The following is a 20,000-nucleotide window of genomic DNA, read 5'->3' as shown; positions in this document are numbered from 1 at the left end:
ATCTGTTGCGCTGACACTAATCTTATCGGGTCTCGGAAAGTCAGTTGGTGAATTCATTTGCTGGAATTATTATAATTATTATTTTAAAAGGGTAAAAGTCCTCTGAAACACCTCAATCCAACGCGTCATGGATCTGGACCGGACCGGCGGGGTGGAGGGCTCTTGGCAGTGGCCCCGTCACCAGACTATTGGGGGTGAGGCTCTGGGTGGCACCGGTGTCAGCAGGGTCTGGTGAGTGGAGAGATAGGGGACAGTTCTGGGGGGTGGGGGGGTGGTGGTGGTTGGGAGCCGGACTGGGACAGGGTTTTCTGTTGCTTTGGCGGTGTGTGGGCAGGATATGGATCAACTCTTAACCAGACTTTACACACAACCCTGCAAGAGAAGAAGAGCGAACAAGAAGAGCCAATTCAGCCTCGTTTTTATTAAACAGCTGAAATTGGAAACGCGATTGGTTTCATGCAATCTAATGGTAATACAAATCTATGAACCATGACATTAAAGCAATGCTTTGTCAAATACAAATGGTATAATACTTCCGGTTTTTAAACATGTTTTTTTTTAGATTGCATGTATTTCAGACCGGGTATTGGAGGGGCCACACTCTACAGCACAGGAGCCCTCTCTACAGCACAGGGGCCACACTCTACAGCCCAGGGGCCACACTCTGCAGCACAGGGGGCCACACTCTGCAGCCCAGGGGGCCACACTCTACAGCACAGGGGCCACACTCTGCAGCACAGGAGCCCTCTCGGCAGCCCAGGGGCCACACTCTACAGCACAGGGGCCCACACTCTACAGCACAGGGGGCCACACTCTACAGCACAGGGGCCACACTCTACAGCACAGGGGCCACACTCTACAGCACAGGGGCCACACTCTACAGCACAGGGGCCACACTCTACAGCACAGGGGCCACACTCTACAGCACAGGGGCCACACTCTACAGCACAGGGGGCCACACTCTACAGCACAGGGGCCACACTCTACAGCCCGGGGGCCACACTCTGCAGCACAGGAGCCCTCTCGGCAGCCCAGGGGCCCGTGCCTCTACAGCACAGGGGCCCCGCTGTGCTCTGAGGGTGTAGGGCCCCCCTTACCTGGGCTATACAGCCTCCGTCTCCTCCCCAGCGCTGCCCTCCTCCTTGGGGGACTCGCCGTCGCTGCCCGCCTCCTCCACGTGGGCCAGCATGTCGGCCATCAGCGCCTCCTCCAGCCGCTTCCTCACGCTGTAGACCAGCTCCTCTTGTTTCCTGCACGCAGCGGACCGGGGCGCCGTTAACAGCGGACGCTTTCAAACCAAGGCGGAACCTACCGGCGCCCGAGCACAGCTTTGCACGGCAAACGTCTCGTTTCGTTCCACTTCATAAAGGGAACGTCCGTAGTCACGGTGGATCCACAGTGAAATCCCGTCCTGTCACTGATGTACTCCGCCTGCAATTTCTTTTCTCCTTGTGTACAAGAATCTAACCCATCGATTCTTCCTAAAGCCCTTTCGACTCACGCCCCCCCCTAGTGGCATCACACAGCCGTGTTAAGAGTGGACACAACGCCGTTATTTATTGCGGTTCTCATTTCTTTGCCCAAGTTCCCAGGTCACTGTTGACCCTCAAGCCGAGTCCTCCTGCTCTGAATGTGTTCCACTACAGTTGTGGTTATTTTATTAAATTTTAAGATTTATTTTTGAACTTTTTTTTTTATTTTTTTTATTGTAGAGTAAGACAGGAAGGTATGGGAGAGAGAGAGAGAGAGAGGGGAAACCCCGGTCGCCGCGGTGAGGACCGGGCCTCAATGGTACAAGCTCCACCCGGTGAACGAGCGGGGGTGCGCCTCTCTCGTGTTTATTGACAGCATCAGCCGGGTGGGCGGCGTCATGCAGCAGGTGGTCCTGGACCTCCAGCTCTGTGTACACGCCTCCCTGGACCCACCTGATGTCCTCGTCCGTGACGATGAAGGCCTTGCAGAGCGGCTGTGAGGTGTTGAGCCACACCCCGGGGTTCTTCTCCACCGCCGCAGACAGCTGGCCCGTGATGGGCGCCGCGCTGGTGTGCAGGGCGCTGGCGATGGCCGACAGGAGGGTCTTGTCGGTGCAGCCGGGACCCACCCCTGCGGGGACGGGGCAGAGATGGAGACGGTGTGGGCAGACAGGACCGACCCGACACGTGATGCCGGCTGGGATGCTTTTTGGCTAGATTAATGGGTTGAATTGTAATCATTCAACGAATGATGAACCAAGACAACCGACAAACCCAAATTAGAAGGGTCAGTGAACCCTCGTTTGGAGTTGCGAAAGGGTGTGATCCGAGCAGTCGTGACGGCCGTAAAGGTTTGAGGAGCTACGGTGAATGTTGGGTTCCCTAGGAGTCAGTGGGAGGGACGTTGTAAGAAACCAACGCTCCAAAACTCCCTCCAGCTCGGTCAGGCAGCCAATAGAAAACCACCACTCGGAAAAAGCCTTTTTGGCTTAGAATGCAGACTTCTTGTATCCAACAGGGAATTTTAAACAACCGTATACATCGGTGTAAAAACAGAACAACAACAACCGGGGGAAAAAAGCTATATGGTGGTTTAATGCCCGTTTAAAACACAATAGCCGTTTCTCAATTCGCGTTCTCGTGCGTACTCGTGTACTTGCGTTCTCGGTAAACGTCATCAGTGGTAGCCCAAGCACTGTTCCAATTCCGAGTACGCGAGAACGCGAGTACTGTCGTAAAACCCGTGTGTGTTCTCGATGCGTTCTCGATGAGGCCGTTCTACCGAGGACGCATCGGAGGTGACTCGTGTGGACTTGGGACCGTTAAATATCCCAGAATGCATCATCGAGTCCGCTGCTGTTCCAGTGTGCAGAGTGCGTACTCGCGTTCTCGGAAGTCTGTACTTGAAAGTCCGGACTTGCCAAGTACGTACTTCCAAGTCCGCGAGAACGTAGTCCGCGTACTTGGTGTTGAGAAACGGCTAATGATAAGAAAACGGACATGGATGGAGCGTGACGACGGTGGTTTACCTTGCAGGCCTTTAGGCAGATCCATCGTCTTGACCAGCTCCTCCGCCACGTCGTACGCATTCAGCCCGCTCAGCTTCTTCTCCCAGAACAGCTGTGGAAACAAACAAACAAACAAACAAACCCGTTAGCTCGGGCCTGCCAGCCTTTCAGCTCGCCATTTCCTTTGGCTTCAGCGGTGTGTGTGGTGCGGTGTGGCGTGTGTGTGTCCAATTAAGGTGGCAATCAGGGGTACCACTGTTGGGGGGAAGAAGGGTGGGGGGGGGGGGCTCACAGTGGCTGCTCACCTGTCTGGGCTGGTCTACAGCTTTCTGCGGGTCCGTTTTGACTTTGTTGCTAGGGTGGTTGGTAACTTTGGTGACCGGCTGCTTAAAGATGGACGCCGTTTGTCTGACTGGAAGTGACGTGTTCAAGTCAGGCTTGCCCTTCAAAATGGAAAACAGGCGGACAGACATGGCAAAGTGACAAGAGATTTTTAGGAGAGGAAGACGGGGGAATACAAACCCAAAAAAAACTGAAGGTTAGGAAGTCCATCGAGTGTTGTTCTGTAAAACTGGATTTTTGGTGAACTCTCAGCCAGAAGCACCCTAAAAGGCGCTTCTTTAAGAGTAGCTCGTAACTGAATCTAGCGGTGCTCGTGTTTTCCCAGATGAAACAACACAAATCCACAAAGCTGTTCCCTGTAGAATCTGGGCTCTGATTGGCCAATGAGACTTGGAACAAAGTCTGAGTCCATGGCACGGGTTCAATGCCTTTGTACGGTCTTTGTCTTGCCATCACCGGACACAGATGTTGTTCAGAAACAATGCGAGCATGTGACCCGGAGCAGGGAAAAACATTTATTGTCGTTTTAATTAGTTCCTCTAGGATGTCGGCTGTATTGATTGACACCTGCCTAATCAGACCATGGGGGTTAAATATCGAATGGTGGCTTTTGCTCTGCATAAGAAAAGACACAAAAACTATTAAAACAACTGCTATAAAAACTAGTACCCTTCACAATTCCGCCATGTCTAGTTGAAAGCCGACGGCTGATACGTGATTGACAGCGGTGCCTTTTTGACTGACAGGGGGTGCTTTGTGTTCAGTGGCCCCTCACCTTATTCTGGCTGTTGTTGTCATAGCGTAGTCTCTGGCGGTTCTTGTTGAGCTTGCTCATTAGCATCTTCCCCGTGCGGAAGTCAAACGAGCTGAGGTCCATCTGGTTACCGAGGTAACGGGCCAGCTGAGGTTTACTCCGGAACTTCTTCCCGGATGGACTAGTGAGCAGGCAGAGAGGGGACGGTTACTCAATACGCTGCATAGGCTGTTAAAATATACACAACATACAGAAACAACTCAACACGACGACACACACACACACACACACACACACACACACCATTACATACAGAACACGAATCATACAATAAAGAGTTATATATATAGAGAGAGAATGATTTTAACGAAGACCACAACATGCAACAAGTGAACATTCACGTCAGCAATCAATGGCATCGTAGTCACGTTGACGGGTACGTGTCAGCGGCGAAATGAATACTGTCTCGGATGAAAACCACAATATAAAATCCATGATCAGGCCCATTATGTGTTTTTTGCAGATTTAACATATTCACAAAGTTATGGAAAAACAACTAACGTGCACCAGTCGCATACTAAGCCATTAGTAATAGTACTAAAGAGACTTGCATGGTATTACTGATGCTCAGGGGGAACATGTTTCCGTCTGGAAACATGGTACCTTCCACTTGTTTGAGGAATGATCTCTAGGATGATTACAGAGTCACAGCTGGAGTGGATATACGTGCTGGAGGTGCATGCACATGTCACTTACATCACACCACAGTGACACCAGTAGGATAGTACAGTAGCCTACCACAAACTATACAACCGACCCGCCTCCCCCCTCTCTCGCCTCTGTTCATCATCTTGCTCTTCTCCTCTGCTAAATAAAAACAAATCTGCCGTTGAGGATTCACTTTAATGGTAGAGGTAGGTATATAAGCACAGAGGACAAGGGCGTACGTGTGGGCCGGCCAGGGCCTCGCCAGGCCGCGGGCTAGGGTTAGGCTACAGGCCGGGTCGGAGGGCTGCTGGCCCGGCAACGGTGGAGCGGGTGTGCCTGGCCTAAAATAAACACCTCCTCCAACTTCAGACCGTTCACTTTACTCCCGTGTTTTTTTTGAACTCTGCGCTCATGTATGAGTTGTGTGCACCTGTAATATATACACCACCCTAGTTAATTTTATACCTAAAATAATAGACATCGCTTTTTCCAGCTGACAAACCCGACTTTCTGGTCACTTCTTCCATTTTCCAGCCCTTGGGGAGAGCAGAGCAATCCCACCTTTTCTTCTCCATTTCCCACGCGAGTAGCCTAAAAAAATCCAATTATGTTCTAGCGGTTAAGCAACTCGTATTTTAAGAAATGTGTATCTACGAAGTAATATTTCACTTCGCATGCCTTTGTCTAAACAATTACGACAGGCGCTTTCGGCAGCGGCTTCTCTACGACAATCCCGCATCTCTTTGTCGTAACGCAGATCGCTCCGCCGCGGACCTAAGCCACATCACTACCTGCCAGGCTCGCAGGGGCCGCCAATCCGCCAGAAAAAAACATAGGGCTCTATTAGTGTTACATTAGCCTACACAAATTACGGTTTATTGTATATTACGCAGATCTGATGAGAGAAGGGTGCATGGTTTTAAATAATCCCGGTAAAAAAAAAAGATATCTGCATTAGCGAAACGATATTCAGTTATTGCAAAGTTTGGTGCTTGTGAAATTGGAGAAATGCTTCATCACAATGTACCCTTGTCATTCCGACTCCGAGCCGGCTTTTATGAATGAACAAAGTAGGCCTTGTCGAGAAAATGCAGACGATCTCTCAATGTATTCTATATATAAACAATATGTTTTGATTGATAGCAGCTTGCACGCAATTAAAAAACGGCGTGTCGGTATTACATTTAAAACAAATGGAAGAAAACAGCCGACAAAGCATGAATAACCTACGTTCCATTTTAACCTTGTCTTTGGCGATAGCCTCAATCCATTATGCCCATATACCGTTAACTGAATATACAATATAGTTAACGATCACCGCACAGCATTGCCATTTGCAAATCCGAATGCAAGCGCCTGTGTCCAATCGATGATAAACATATTTCCAAATGCACCATAAAGACGACCGATTCCGCATCAAATGCACATCGTATCAAAACATGCACCTACATATGATATTCTCTGTTAGATCTATGTCTACTTACTCGTTTTTATCCATCTTGAAGACACTATCTCGTTTTCTCCCTTTCGCTGTGTTAAATCCCTTCTCCCCTCTCCTCTTTCAGTCCCCTCCCCCTTCGATGTGAAAAATGAAAGAAATTATACACGCCAAATTCGCAGTCTGGCAGATAATATTGGATATCTCTGCATTAACCTCACCCCCAGTGTATGATTCAAACTTGATGACTGCTCATTCGAATAGGTTTATTATTTTCTCAATATTTTGTGCAACTTAAACTAAGCCTAAAATACAGCTGTTAAATAAAATGACAGCAAAAATAACATTTTAGTCTATGAAAGACATTTCTTGAAATATAAATACATTTGTGGAAATCTAAGAAAGAAAGCAAGTATGTTCACACCAAGTATTTCATTGTAAGTTATATGATGTGAAATGCATCCCAAAAGCACCACACAGAAACCAGTTTGTTTCATCGGTAGAATATTTATTCACATAAAATAACAGTGGAGCCAAGTAGTCAAACAGATCACATCCTAGTGCAAAGATCTGGAACCCAGCCGAGGGACTCAGTTCTGTTCCACAGCCGCCAACATTCTCCTCTCTTGGTTGAAGTCTTTCTCCATAATTTGATCCCACGGGTAAAAGTCCTTTAAGAGAGACAGCACAGAGACAACCTTATTGGGAGAAATCAACACTAGTTTAAAAAAAAAATACATGAAAAGGTTTAAAAATCCCCCCATGCTTTTGATAAGAAATCCACACAGACATTCATCACAACACCATCCTCCTACATCTGGCTCTTCAGATGAAGGTACAGATGGATGTACATTACATGTGGCACTGATATAGATGCTGGTGTGGATTCAGTGATAGAACGACTTATAAGGACGGTGAAGGGTGCTGTAGGTAAGATTGAAGAGCTATCAATTGAGTGTTTTTAGACCGGTCCCGGCTGGTCGGTTAGAGGATTGCATCTTGCCTGTCAATCACATCCGTGCACATATCGTTATCAACCTTATCACAGCTCCCCACTGGGGTCGGATACAAACCATCTCAATGGAAGGAAAGGTAGAAAGCACAGAGGGAGAGGCCATTTGTTTTGGATGGTTTATTTCTCCCTCTTTCTTAACAACCCTCACCCTTACCTGCAGCATCTCTAGTGATATATTGTCATCTTAAAATGTTTTTAATGCAGATTTGTATTCGGCTTTTATAAATCACAGTATTTCTGTGTTCAGTGTTTAGACACTTACAACGTAAAGCTTGAGTTAGCATCTTAGTCCTTCTTGACGAACTTCCCATTGATGTAAGGGACGTAGTCCAGGATGAGCCGCCAGTCGGTGAAGTGGATCACCCCGACCGCACCCACGGTCCCCCAGCCTATCGCGTTGGGTACCCTGCACGAGACCGAGAGCACAGGTTCACGACAGGGCCAAGGTCAGCAACAGCGGGGGTGCAAGAGTTGGCCAGGTGATATCCACACTGTAATGTTTTAACATCTCAATTTAAGATGTGATATTAATGACATTAATAATTATAATGAAGTGTATGAGTTTGCATTGAAAATCCTTGGACTCTTAAGAATATGCTAAAGTGTTGGCAGTGGGAATCGGAATAGAATCAGGAAATACCGAAAGACTCCTACTCGTGGTTCGGTCTTTCTCTAGCCACACGGTTATGCATTTGTCTCACGCTCTCACGATTTAATGTTCATTCACGCTTTCACGTCCAGGTTGTTCATTGCGCAGTCGCAGTGAGGAAGCAATCTGTCAGTGTAAACAACCAAGGTGATCTATCCAAAGCGTCTAAAGCTAATGCTCTCAAATAACCGATTGCATGGTTGAGGTATGAGAGAAAAGTACATTCTTACTTTATATACATCTCAATGAATTAAAAGTATGGTTTCAGAAAAGGCATTTATAAATAAGAAGATCAACACAACCGAGGCACATGGATATGCTTACACTGTCCGAATAGACAAATCCTGATTTTTATGTGCAGATAATTCAAGAACAAAATATAACTCAACTTAGAATGACATTCAGCGCTAAATTAAAATAAACTAAAATCCGAGTTCAGGAGGATCAGCAGGAAGCTAACGTTAGCTCCACTAGCCCGAGTTGGGTCATGGAAGGACACACACAACTCCACAGCTCTGTATTAAGCCACCCAAGAGCCGTAAACACAAGCCTTAATCATAGTTCAAAACACACCCTGTGATATAACTTACCACGTCCGCAGAATGGAAATGTATTTGGCACCAACTATGGCATTTAGTATTTTCTGCACCATCCTGACCTTCTTCAGTCGCTTTTTCTCGCTGCTACTGGTGACTCTGTAGGACCCTGGCAGGCTGTCCGTTCATGTGCCTGACGGAAATAACTCAGTGAACGGGAACCTATTAAATGCTTTTAAGTTCTTAATTAAACGTCTTTCTTTCCACAGCATCCCATGGATAAAGCATTAAAACGGTACATAAACAAATATGAGGTATACTGCGCAATGCTTTTGATTCAAAAATTAACTACAGAAATTGTAATATTTGCAGGTATCAAGACCCTTGAGAGTAAAATAAAAGTTCACATTTAAGCTGTTGGTCATGATCCGAGTGTGCTTGTGTGTGCATTTTGAAAAACACACACACACACACACACACACACACACACACACACACACACACACACACACACACACACACACACACACACACACACACACACACACACACACACACGGGGTGTGGAAGACAAATTCATTTTTGAACTACAATAAACCCTTTATTACAATGTTTTCCTTTATTTTCTTTTTATGTATACAAGATTCAAAAGCCAGACATTGGAAAATGTATAGTTCTGTTATTAAAAATGGCACATTTATTGCTACATTACTGTTATATACAGGACAGTTCAACTACTTTATATATAATATATAAACAAAATAAGAAAAGGAGACTGGGATTGGAGGCACTCTGAGGACACTGCAGCAGTCATGAAGTCGTCCTCACTCCGTTAAGTAAGATGTCTGTTCCGTAGCTATGGATCTACTTTTTCTCAACACTTATAAATCAATCTCCCTCTCCCTTTTTAGTTCAACAAATACATGACAAAATAATAATGGGGGGGGGGGGGGGGTGAAATAAATTCATATTAACACCTTATTGTAGCAAAGTAAGGGCCCGTCAACAAAGCATTTTTCATCAGCACATGTCAAGACTTGGTATAAAATGGTAATACAACCCCTTGTATTTGGCCCCATCCGATGAGTGAGAAATCAGCCAGAGTGCTGAATGTCGTGGCCCTAGGGATGTTCACAGAATACTAAATGGCATGAGATCTTTTCCTCAGGAACAGAAATATAGTCATGTCTAAAACGCCTATAATCTTGTCAAATAACATCACCTCAAAACAACCTTTTGAAAGAAGTCTCTTGCAAAAAGTCAATGTCAGAAATTTACGAGAGCGGCGTTTAACTTAAAAAGGTAAGGGTCAGTCAATATAATAATGCACATTACTGTGGTTTACTTGCACCGTGATATTCAGGGAAAAATTGGTGACAGTTAATAAAAAACAAAAAGTATTGAATCCAGTTGGCTATGGCTCGGCACAGAAGCCGCGCACACACCGACACGCCGTTTGTGCATGAAACAGAAGGAGCGCTTGACACCAGAGTCTCTGGAAACCAGTAGTGCTGAGTGGTTTGGCAATGTGGTGCAGTCAGGGGGGAAGAAAATATAAAATAAAAGTATAACCTGCATCCACAAACTTAACTCAAACAGCAGTTTGGACAATATGGTCGTAATCCAGTTGAATAATTAAGAGAGGAATAAAAACTAAACAAGCACTACACTTCATTTATTTGTTTAACTAGATACATTGAAGGAAATGGTCTGTATATAACATGTAGACTTCTTCCTGAAAGAAAAAAAGGGGTGGGGGGGGGGGAATGGGGGGGTGGACGGACAGGTAACCTCTCAATCTCCCATGATAAATGAAATGATATGGTTTACAAAAAAAAAAAAAAAAACGGTTTTAAATGAAATACAAGTTCAGGCACTGATAAGGTATCACTCTCCCATCATGACATCTTAAGTCTCGAGAATGAAAAAGGCCACACTATTGATTTGTATAAGTCATTTTTTTTTTTTCATCGTCTCCTTTTCTACAATTTTCAACTTAGATCTTTCAACAATACTATGATAACTGGACACACAGGAAGGCTCCTCCGCCTTCCGTCGGTATAAACATTTCGTGGAGATCATTCACCACGTGAAATGGGGAAGGTATCACAATCAATAACACTGTTTTTGATCTCCATATTATCTTCTATCTTACACTCTCACACCGATGATGGCCTCCAAAAGAAACACACAGAATGCTGAAGCACGCTGCACAACGGCAGCAACCAGAGTGTGGACACAAGAAAACAATTTCAATGATATGAAAATGATACTGGACTCACAAACCCCAAGGAATATGATGTGAAAATGGAGGCGACCCACATTTGAATGGCAGCTACATTCACAAACCAGTTGCATATTTACTGTAAGAGAGTGGGGGATGAAATAAAATAAAAATCCCTTTGCGCAAAATGCCTACCGGTGCCTCACTCCGAGAGAGTGAGCTCACTGAGGGCAGCAGCACATACTCCATCCACAGACTCCCAAGAAGGACAAGAAAGAAAATTATCTGAGTAACTTCGAATACATCTTCTTATAAATTCCCTTAACTCAAACCATGGAAAATATTTTTTTTTCCCCGGACCATTTTATCACTTTTAGAGGATCAATTCATGGAGAGAAAACGTTTATAAACGGATTATAGCACTATATCTGACTTCCTTCCCAATGTGATCTGGGGGTCTCTGTCGTTTCGGCTGAGCTGAGAAAGACAGCTGAATTCACTTTCAAATTCATTTCAATCTCAAATATCCCCTCACCACTCAACTCTCCTACAGTACACTCTAAACCTCTGACTAATATTGCCATTTGATATTTAGAAATCTAAAGTGTATAGACTAACAAAAAAATATATATTCTTATATATATATATTTAATTTTGCCCGACGTGTAAGTGAAATATCAGATTCATGTATAGAGGAGGTGAATGAACACACCGATCTCGTCTCAGTCCGACGACGGAGCAACGTACTTAGGTCCAAGGGGGAGGGGCCAACTGGGAATGCTCATTTTTTATTATTTTTTTTTTAGAAAATAAAGTATCTAGTGTTATCTGCTACTACAACTGTAGGCCGATTACATTTCATAATCAATAAGCAACCTAGATCGCTCTCAGGTTATTTAGAATGTCAATCAAGAGACACATATTGTCTGCTGGCATCTTCTGGAAAACCACGTCACGTTTTGAGTAACAGCGACTGTGACCGATCACTTGGTGCGCGTGTCTCTCGTACACCAACGTCGCGGGAACGGAAATGCACTGCACGCGTACACCCATAGTCTTAAGTCTAATATTTACAACTGTGCTTCGTCTTTTGTCTGCCGATGCTTTAATAAATAAAGCAGCATTTCCTCCTGTGCCGACGAGGGAGAACTGAAGTCACAATAGAGTTGGTGTTCAATCGATGAGAACGGGTTTGGTAGGCAACTGATTCGACCCACTATGGATGAGCTTGGAGAGTGACGCCCTCTCTTTCCAAACGGTTTCAGGGGACAGGGGCAGGGTCTCGGGGGCACACACACGCACGCACGCGCACACACACACACGCTCACACACCATGTATGGGTCAGTGTGTTCTCGCCGCCCACAAGAGTTTGTCTTTTTCTTTTGAATTGTCAAATCATTTGATCTTTCCCTTGCAACATTGGTGCACTGCTCCAAAACTCTTACAAGCAAGGAAATAGGAAAAAAATATATATATATCAACAAAATGTATGACAATTCGACATCAGCCCTGGGCTTGGTTACATAACATATGTAAGACTGTACCATCACGCTGGGAAGGACATACCACATTAAAAATAATTGCTCATACACACAAGCAATCCCTTACAATAAATGTTTTTTCCACACGTAAAGCAATTTGCTTAAATGTCTTATAGAAAACATGTAACAATTAGGCACAAATCCATCATCAAAATTTGTCTTTTGTCAGTTCTCTTTTTTCCTTTTTACCAGAATACCTCTCGGCAGTGTGTGAAGTCCCAGGTTTGTGTGGCAGGACATTAAGTACTCTGACGCTCCATCAGGTTGTGGAAGAAAAATCAAACAAAAGTCAAAAAGGAAAAGAAACAAAACATAATTCTTAACATGTATAAAAAAAAAACAAATAAAAGGCTGAAAGTTCTTCACATTTAAGCTGGTGGTCATGATCGAGAGTGTGGCGACGAAATAGGCTGTCAGTTTTGGCAGTGTGCGTGTGTGTACTAGTGTGTGTGTGTGTGTGTGTGTGTGTGTGTGCATTTTGAAACCGAAAAAAGAACAAAACACAATCACATCCATATCTACACACACTGGAGGAGGAGAAGAAGAGTGGGGTGGAAGAATCAGTTAAGGCCACATCCTCTGAGAGCCAGGCGAGTCCCACCAGATCTGTGGAAACATGAACAAAACTAATTTAAACCTCTAGTGAAGCCGACCACAACAGAGGAAATGGAAAATAATCATGGGTTGTTGCCCTTACTGTTATGCAAATAGCACAGAAGGGGCATAGTCCCACCCTCCCACCCACTTATTGTATGTTGTACGTCCTGCCACTTAATGTACGCACTTATTGTATGTTGTACGTCCTGCCACTTAACGTACGCACTTATTGTATGTTGTACGTCCTGCCACTTAACGTACGCACTTATTGTATGTTGTACGTCCTGCCACATAAAGTACACACTTATTGTATGTTGTACGTCCTGCCACTTAACGTACGCACTTATTGTATGTTGTACGTCCTGCCACTTAATGTACGCACTTATTGTATGTTGTACGTCCTGCCACTTAACGTACGCACTTATTGTATGTTGTACGTCCTGCCACTTAATGTACACACTTATTGTATGTTGTACGTCCTGCCACTTAATGTACGCACTTATTGTATGTCGTACGTCCTTGCACCTAAAAACAGCACTTAGCATTGTGTAGCATCTTATCCTAGCTGTCTTTGTTGTATACGGGGGAACGGGTTAACCTAGCGATTGTTAGTGCTTATATTGTTTCTCCTATACTTCAAATGTGTACTTATTGTAGGCGCTTTGGATAACAGCGTCCCCTGAATGTGAGGGCCCCCCCCCCCCCCATCATCCTCTGGCCCTGCACCCACCTGGTGTTACATGTGGCTGACGGGGTTGTGGCCGTCCCCCCCCAGGCCAGGGTGGCCCGAGAGCTGCATGCCCCCCTCCCCCACCACGCCGGAGACCTTCTCCTCCTCGCGTCGCTTCAGACACGCCGCCTTCGGGTTAAGGTTGCGTTCTGGAGAAAACAACAACGAGGCAAAATGAGTAACAGGGAATGACTGCCCAACACCTCCTGCATGCATACGAACGACTCGTGTTTCTCTTTTTATTTATAAATTATTTATATACCACTGTATATTTGTAAATAACTATGCCTTGTGTTTCTTATCAGTCAGTAACTAACACAATTGTCTTGTCGTATGTTGCAACTAAGCTTGTCCTGTGTAAATGTTGCTGCTTTGCGTGTCTGTCTTCAATTGCCCCTTGGGGACAAATAAAGTTTTTTGAATTTGAATTTGAATGTTTCAGGAGGAGTAGAATACGGTCAGGGAAACCATAGATCACTTGTACTTTTCTTATTTAACTATGTCGTTATCAGGTATTCATTAATGTGAATATACTTTAATGTGTATGCGTCCTTTGTTAACATGCATTGTATTACACTTTGATGTACCTCTCACACACACACACACACACACACACACACTTTCAGCTGAACACATTTTCCGTTACATTCATATCCTTTAGACAAACGACTCGATTCACTTGGTTCCCCCGCCTCCCCCCCCCCCCCCCCCGCACTACTGACCTCGGACCTGCTGCTCCAGGTTGAGTATCACGTTGACCGCCTGGTGCAGTATCAGCAGCTTCGTCTGAGGTTTGTCGTTGCTGAGGTGCAGCTGGCACATGCGGCCCAGCTCCTTGAACGCCTCGTTGATGTCCCGGACCCGCAAGCGCTCGCGGGCGTTGTTGGCCACCCGTCGCTCCTTCTCCCGCTCCATCTTCACCTCGGGGGGCAGGTCCTCGTCATCCTCGTCCTCGAGACTGTTGGGGGAGGGGGGGGAGGGGGGAGGAGGGGGGGGGTGGGAGAGACAAGAACGGATTAGGCAAATCGTTTCAAAAAGCTGTCTTGTATTTTTGTTGGGTGTTGTTGCTGTAGTTTGCTCTTGTAACCAGGATGATCCAAAGGTACCATCCCCCCTGCCATGTCAGAGTTACTCTGACGCTCATCGCCCATCGCAGGAGATGGAGAACCAACAGGTGAACTCGGGTGCTAGAGGATCTATGGTTTCCTCATCACAGGCACAGAGAGCAGGTTCCACCAACAGGAAGAATGAAAGACATCCGAGGGCCCTAGGCACTAGTGTGTCGCTAAACGGCCTAACAGCAGCAGTTGACTAGAATCTTTTTATTTTACTTCTGTATCCCCCCATTAGAAAGGGGGGACATTAGTTCCTCCGGGTAAACTACACAATCTAGAAAGCGCCACATGTTTTTGAACACAGCCTAAAAGTCTAAGATTTGGTTGCATCCATTGTCCCGGTTTTTTTCCTTAAGAGACTCTGTCCCCTGGCACCTGCACCTTTTAAAACATGTGCTCTCATCACTTACAGTCTAAAAAACACACGAAGCACATGAACTGGACGGTCTCCTAGAGCGACTTACTCATCGTCATTCTGGTCTGAAAGGCCAGAGAGGATCTGGAGGGCCAACACCTCCTTTCTGAAAACGGGACAAGGGGAAGGGGGTGTTGACAGGGTTAACATACCTAGCATAGCCTGAGCTACCGCCGGGAAATGAGAGGAGAACACAGATGCACACATAAGACCACACATCTGAATCCCGTCCCACAGCCGCCAATGACGGGATCCTCCTCCTCCATCCCCTCATGCAGGGAGGGAGGTCCTCTTTTGAGAGACACTTACAGAATAATACAGGTAATAAAACGCTTACTTTGTTAAATATCGTCTAACATCGATTCACAGGTAACACCCGTGTTCCCGCATGCGTGTCTGATATTGTACTGTAAAAGACGCGTGGTTTGCGATACTCTTCGCGATCGGCTCCACTTGTGTTATTATTTTTCCCCGACGTTACCCAGAATTGCTTTCCCTCCCTCCCGACTCTCTTTCTTGAACTGCAAAGTCTAGGTGAGGCATTTTTGGATGCAAAGGGCAGATAGAGGGGCTATAATTGGCGTGTCCTCTCGCTAAATTATTGATTCATCCAAGCAGGAATATTGCGAAAAGTTGTTTAGCAGTGATTCTACAACAGAACCCCTGAATCGCTGCTCCCACGGGGGGGAGACTAATATGCAATACTTATGGTTGATCTTACGGCAAGTTGAAGACGAATACTCATTTTAAAAACTACACGGTTGCCTGCGGTGGCGATGTCGCTTCAGGAAGGTCACAGAGAGTAAATAAATCGAGTTTAGCCTCTGCAAAGTGAGAGACCGAACAGAACATTAAATGAGGTCCGCATTCCCAGGTCTTATATTGTACATCGCCAACAGGCCCCTCTAACGACGTCCAAAGCCCTGGAGCCTGTGTCGCCTTTTTCAAAGTTCGGCCGCAAGCGACACTTCTCGCCGCGCCAGATGTCGGCGTGCGAGTCGGACGGCGGCGGCCTCCTACCTTCTGGTGTGAGCCAACTTCTGGGCCTCCTTCTTCTCCTCCTCGGACTTGTCTGCGTTGGACGAGGCGTCGTCGTCCTCCTTCTCCTCGCGTTTGATGTCGCCGCTGCTGGAGGAGTGTGTGGAGCGGGCTACCGATCCAGGGAGAGCTGGGGGGGGGGGGGGGGCAGACACGCAGGGGTCAGCACCCAGGCAGGGGTCGGCACCCACGCAGGGGTCAGGCTTCCAGAAGAGGGACGACACGGCCCTCACTGAGCTCACGGGTGTCTCTTTACTTTCTCGAGAAGTTGCTTTATTCGTACGGATAACGTAACTCTGACTGTCGTAATTATTATTAAAAAAGGTGACATATTATAACACCAGGCGTGATTGTGATTAGCCGTTATACAAGCCATTTTGAAAACCTGCCTCTTCTGACATCACAAGTGGGCGTGTCCACCTGGATGTGTTGCTGGTGGACTGATCCATCCAGCACACGTCTTCTAAGTGGACACGCATACTTGTGACGTCAGAAGGGGCAGATTTTCAAAAACGGCTTGTTAACGACTAATCACACCTGGTGGTATAATATGTATCACCTTTAATGAAAGACAAACATACAATACGATATTTATACATGATACTAAAATGGAGGCTCTGGCATGTCTCATAACGGCAGCAGCAGAGGACCATCATTCGTCTCGGCGGTGGATCAGCCATTCAGCCTCCGACAAGAGCGGTGGTGACGCGACGTGTCACGAGCCACACTGCTGATCACTAGTCAACCGTCTGGGACGACCAGAGCAGCGACTGGCGGCGTGAATGGAGTCGAGGGGGGGGGCGTGGGGGCGCGTGGAGGGACAAGCTGCGTGGGGGACAAGCTGTGCGGTGTGATGACTCACTGGAGAAGGCCTCTGGGGGGCCAGCTGTCTGCGGGGCTCCGGGGGGGGCGTGGTGGCCGTGCAGCAATGTGCTGCTGGGGGGCAGGCCGCTGGGCTCCTCGTGGTGATTCGCCCCCTGGGGGAGGAGGGGGAGGAGGGGGAGGAGGAGGAGGGGGAGGAGGAGAAGAGGCACGGGGGGGCGAGGGGTCAGTCTCACGAAGCTTCACGTGTTGTTGTCTCCATCAAGTGGCTCTGTGCCTGCTCAGCCTCAGGACCAATGTGTGATTACTGTATGTTATAGTGATAACTAAAAGTCATTACTAGAAATGCCCCTAAATGTTATTAGACATTACGTCACAGGCAACCCAATTAAACCATAATGTAAATAAACATTTACCCATATTGCAGTGATGGAACAATGCCTGTAACATTTGCTGGCAAAAACATGAACGTGTCAACGTGGAGCTGCACAGTCAAGGGCTCAACTCAAACCCAAACAGAAAGCCACTGAAACATGAGTCAACATTGAAACTGAAAATCCATTCGTGGGGCTCGGCCTCTTGGCTCAGGATTGCGGGACATGTGACGATCGGACAGGTCCTCGGTCCGGGTGATCGGAACCAAGAACCGAACCGTGAGCCTGACCCTCAGTGTTGGGGGGGTTCAGGGTGGGGGGGGGGGGGGGGCGGTACTGACCATGGCGGGGTGTCTGCTGCTGAGGGGTAGGCCGGCGTTGGAGAAGGCCGGAGACAGGCCCCCCAGGCCGCCGTTGTGGACGGAAGACACGGCGTTCAACAGGTTGTGCATGTCGGACGCCCCCACAGCGTGGCTGCGCAGCACGTGGATGGCCTCCTCCAAGCGGTCGTCAATTTTGTTTTGCTTCGGTGTGGAGGGGGAAACACGGAAATCATCAAAAACAAAGAAAACGCTATATATACGTTTTATTGTTTTTTTTTTTAATCATCATGGCAAATGGGGGAAGGATGAAATGAGTGTGAGCGTACCAGTGAATGGGGCTGGCCCTCGTAGTTGGGTGTGGTGGGTCTCTGCCATTGGGACTGAGCTCCTGAAAACGACACAGCAGAGGAAGAGCCGAATTCACAAACTGCAAGGCTAAAAGTCCAACAGCAGGTGGCGCTAGTGAACTTCCTGAGAAAAAGTGCAACTGCTCCTTTGTCAAGGATGTATTCTAAATCACCTTAAACAAAGGGACCGAAACATAAAGGGGGACATTCGTACATGTATTGATCCATCGAACGAAGCATAAACGGTCAGTGAATCGACACGACTTTATCCTATGGCCAAATTGACTGATGAATGATAAGACAGCATCCATCCATTGGTTGTTACAGTGCATACGTTTCAAGAACGATATACAGGGGCGCGTGCTGACTGAACGTGAGCATACCTGTGATGCCCTGAGGAGACCCCGGAGTGGAAGGAGCAGAGGAGAAGTTGTTACTGTGTTGGTCCGAAGGATAGATCTGAACATTGAAGGAATCCAATAAAACACAATGAAAAATAAATTGGGTTTCACGAAACCAATGTGATAGGAGGAGACGCACGGGGGGGGGTAAGGGGTAGGGGGGGGGGGGTTATTGCGAGGCTGCTTAAAACGTACAGAGGCAAGAGCCTTCCCGATCTCATCGCCCGAACTGTTGACCGGTTGTCTGGGCGCTACGGGGGGGAAAAAAGAAAGATCACACGTGTTAACGTTTCCATACAGAGAGACAACCGCACATCGCAACTATAAATGCAGACCAGAAAATTTATAACTAAAATCTAAAAATCACACTTTTTTTTTTATTTATCTAGAAGTGTTCTGAGACCATTTCGACCTGCACTTTAAAATAATAATAAAATAATAAATTGATTGATTGATAGTTGACAAAGATGAACAATCCAAATAACGAATGGTCATTAAGAATCACTGCCGGGTCGCTCATGCTCCGAGTGACGGCCTGGTGGGGGGGCGGCCTCACCCATGATGCCGTCCCCGTTGAGGGTGGCTGTGTGGCTGTAGGTGGTGGGGACTGAATGGAAGCCGTTGACCTCGCTGCCATGCAGGGGATAGTTCTGTGGGGACAGAGGCAGGGGGTGACGCTTCTGGAGAAGGATACAAGCAGCTGCGTTAGGCAAAAGCGCTCACAGAAGATTAAACATTGTGACCTACATCCATCTCGATGAGGGATGGCCCTGATGATAACAGACCAATGCTAAACTTGATTTACCGAGCGTTTTCCGGAAAAGAGCTTGCAGAGGAGGTACATGAGAAACAAACCGCTTAAGTAGCACAATTCCCACAAAGAAACGCTGATAAAAGTACAATTAAAAATAAAACCAAATAAAAAAAACATCATCAAATGTATAACCCAAAAATGTCAACGTTAAAAGGGTAAACTGTCTCGCAAAAACACGGCCACTATTACTTAACCGAAACAACAGATACCGTTACCGGGCAGATTTCATTTGTTTCTGCTGTGCAACAGAACCCTCGGTTCGGTGTATAGTATAGACGCCTTGCAGGACAAAGGAAGACACTGGGGTCAGACTAGGACTGAGGTGCCCGGTGTGGCCACTCACCATCCTGTCCTGGGGATTGATTGCAGAAAAGGACCCAGGCTGTCCAATGTGAGGAGAGTTCCCCAGCATCGCTGAGTAGCCGGAGGATGACCAGTCTTCTGGAGGAGAGGAACAATAGCCCGAGATCAAAAAAAAGGACACAAAAAAGAAGCCACGACTGCAAACCACACGTCACAGAAGACCTCCCGTGTTCCTGTGCAGCATCATCAGCGGGGGGGCTACGTTACCTTGCATGTAAAAGGATCCCGGGTAGACGGAGCCCGGCTTTGCGCCGTGGTACTCGTTGTCCCTGGAATACTCCTCGCCAGATGTGGAAGCGTATACCTGCGCACAGCAAACAAGAACAACAGTCCTTCAGCTTTCCATCCCTCCATACACATTGTACGACTCCAGACCCAATTAAAACACGTCTCCCACAGAATCCCAAGGCTTCGGCGAAGGGGGAAAACAACAAAAGTAGTGAAATGTTCATCAACAACAACAACAACAACAA

The 20,000-nt window shown here is 46.8% G+C and overlaps 3 protein-coding genes across 3 annotated transcripts in view; all 3 read right to left on the bottom strand.

Annotated features, from left to right (window-relative positions):
• Positions 1-5,514, bottom strand: part of mbd3b (methyl-CpG binding domain protein 3b) — a 6,521-nt gene extending 1,007 nt beyond the window's left edge. The window contains exons 1-7 of the mRNA XM_084472649.1: positions 5,250-5,514; positions 4,098-4,257; positions 3,286-3,423; positions 3,002-3,092; positions 1,926-2,103; positions 1,098-1,250; positions 1-372 (exon numbers count right to left, since the gene is read on the bottom strand). The exon at positions 1-372 is cut by the window's left edge and continues 1,007 nt beyond it. Coding sequence (XP_084328775.1) covers positions 1,103-1,250; positions 1,926-2,103; positions 3,002-3,092; positions 3,286-3,423; positions 4,098-4,257; positions 5,250-5,359 — 825 coding nt within the window. The 5' untranslated portion in view covers positions 5,360-5,514 and the 3' untranslated portion in view covers positions 1-372; positions 1,098-1,102. The remainder of the gene's footprint in view (positions 373-1,097; positions 1,251-1,925; positions 2,104-3,001; positions 3,093-3,285; positions 3,424-4,097; positions 4,258-5,249) is intronic.
• A 1,201-nt stretch (positions 5,515-6,715) lies between these two features.
• On the bottom strand, positions 6,716-8,596 carry LOC311353466 (cytochrome b-c1 complex subunit 10-like). The gene is made up of 3 exons (XM_084473377.1): positions 8,477-8,596; positions 7,500-7,643; positions 6,716-6,893 (listed from the first exon to the last, which is right to left on the bottom strand). The coding sequence occupies exons 1-2, from the start codon at positions 8,536-8,538 to the stop codon at positions 7,523-7,525; spliced, it is 183 nt and encodes a 60-aa protein (XP_084329503.1). The 5' UTR covers positions 8,539-8,596; the 3' UTR covers positions 6,716-6,893; positions 7,500-7,522.
• Positions 8,597-12,658: 4,062 nt separating this feature from the next.
• On the bottom strand, positions 12,659-19,846 carry tcf3b (transcription factor 3b). Its single transcript, XM_084473357.1, has 13 exons — positions 19,735-19,846; positions 19,508-19,605; positions 18,907-19,000; positions 18,546-18,601; positions 18,333-18,408; positions 17,929-17,990; positions 17,621-17,803; positions 16,946-17,060; positions 16,066-16,213; positions 15,095-15,151; positions 14,238-14,473; positions 13,516-13,664; positions 12,659-12,794 (listed from the first exon to the last, which is right to left on the bottom strand). Exons 1-12 carry the CDS (start codon positions 19,739-19,741, stop codon positions 13,522-13,524), a joined length of 1,275 nt encoding a protein of 424 aa, XP_084329483.1. The 5' UTR covers positions 19,742-19,846; the 3' UTR covers positions 12,659-12,794; positions 13,516-13,521.
• Positions 19,847-20,000: the final 154 nt, after the last annotated feature.

This window comes from Micromesistius poutassou (genome assembly GCF_964030765.1).
Source record: "Micromesistius poutassou genome assembly, chromosome: 9".
Taxonomy (NCBI): Eukaryota; Metazoa; Chordata; class Actinopteri; order Gadiformes; family Gadidae; genus Micromesistius; species Micromesistius poutassou.
This window is presented reverse-complemented; position numbering and strand designations above follow the sequence as displayed.

Coding starts and splice junctions, on each gene's coding strand:
- LOC311353466 (XM_084473377.1), bottom strand. CDS start 8,538: ATGGTGCAGAAAATACTAAATGCCATAGTTGGTGCCAAATACATTTCC. Junction 7,644..8,476: donor ATTTCCATTCTGCGGACGTG/GTAAGTTATATC, acceptor GGTCTCGTGCAG/GGTACCCAACGCGATAGGCT.
- tcf3b (XM_084473357.1), bottom strand. Junction 19,001..19,507: donor TCAATCCCCAGGACAGGATG/GTGAGTGGCCAC, acceptor CTGTCCCCACAG/AACTATCCCCTGCATGGCAG. Junction 17,804..17,928: donor AGGGCCAGCCCCATTCACTG/GTACGCTCACAC, acceptor TCCACACCGAAG/CAAAACAAAATTGACGACCG.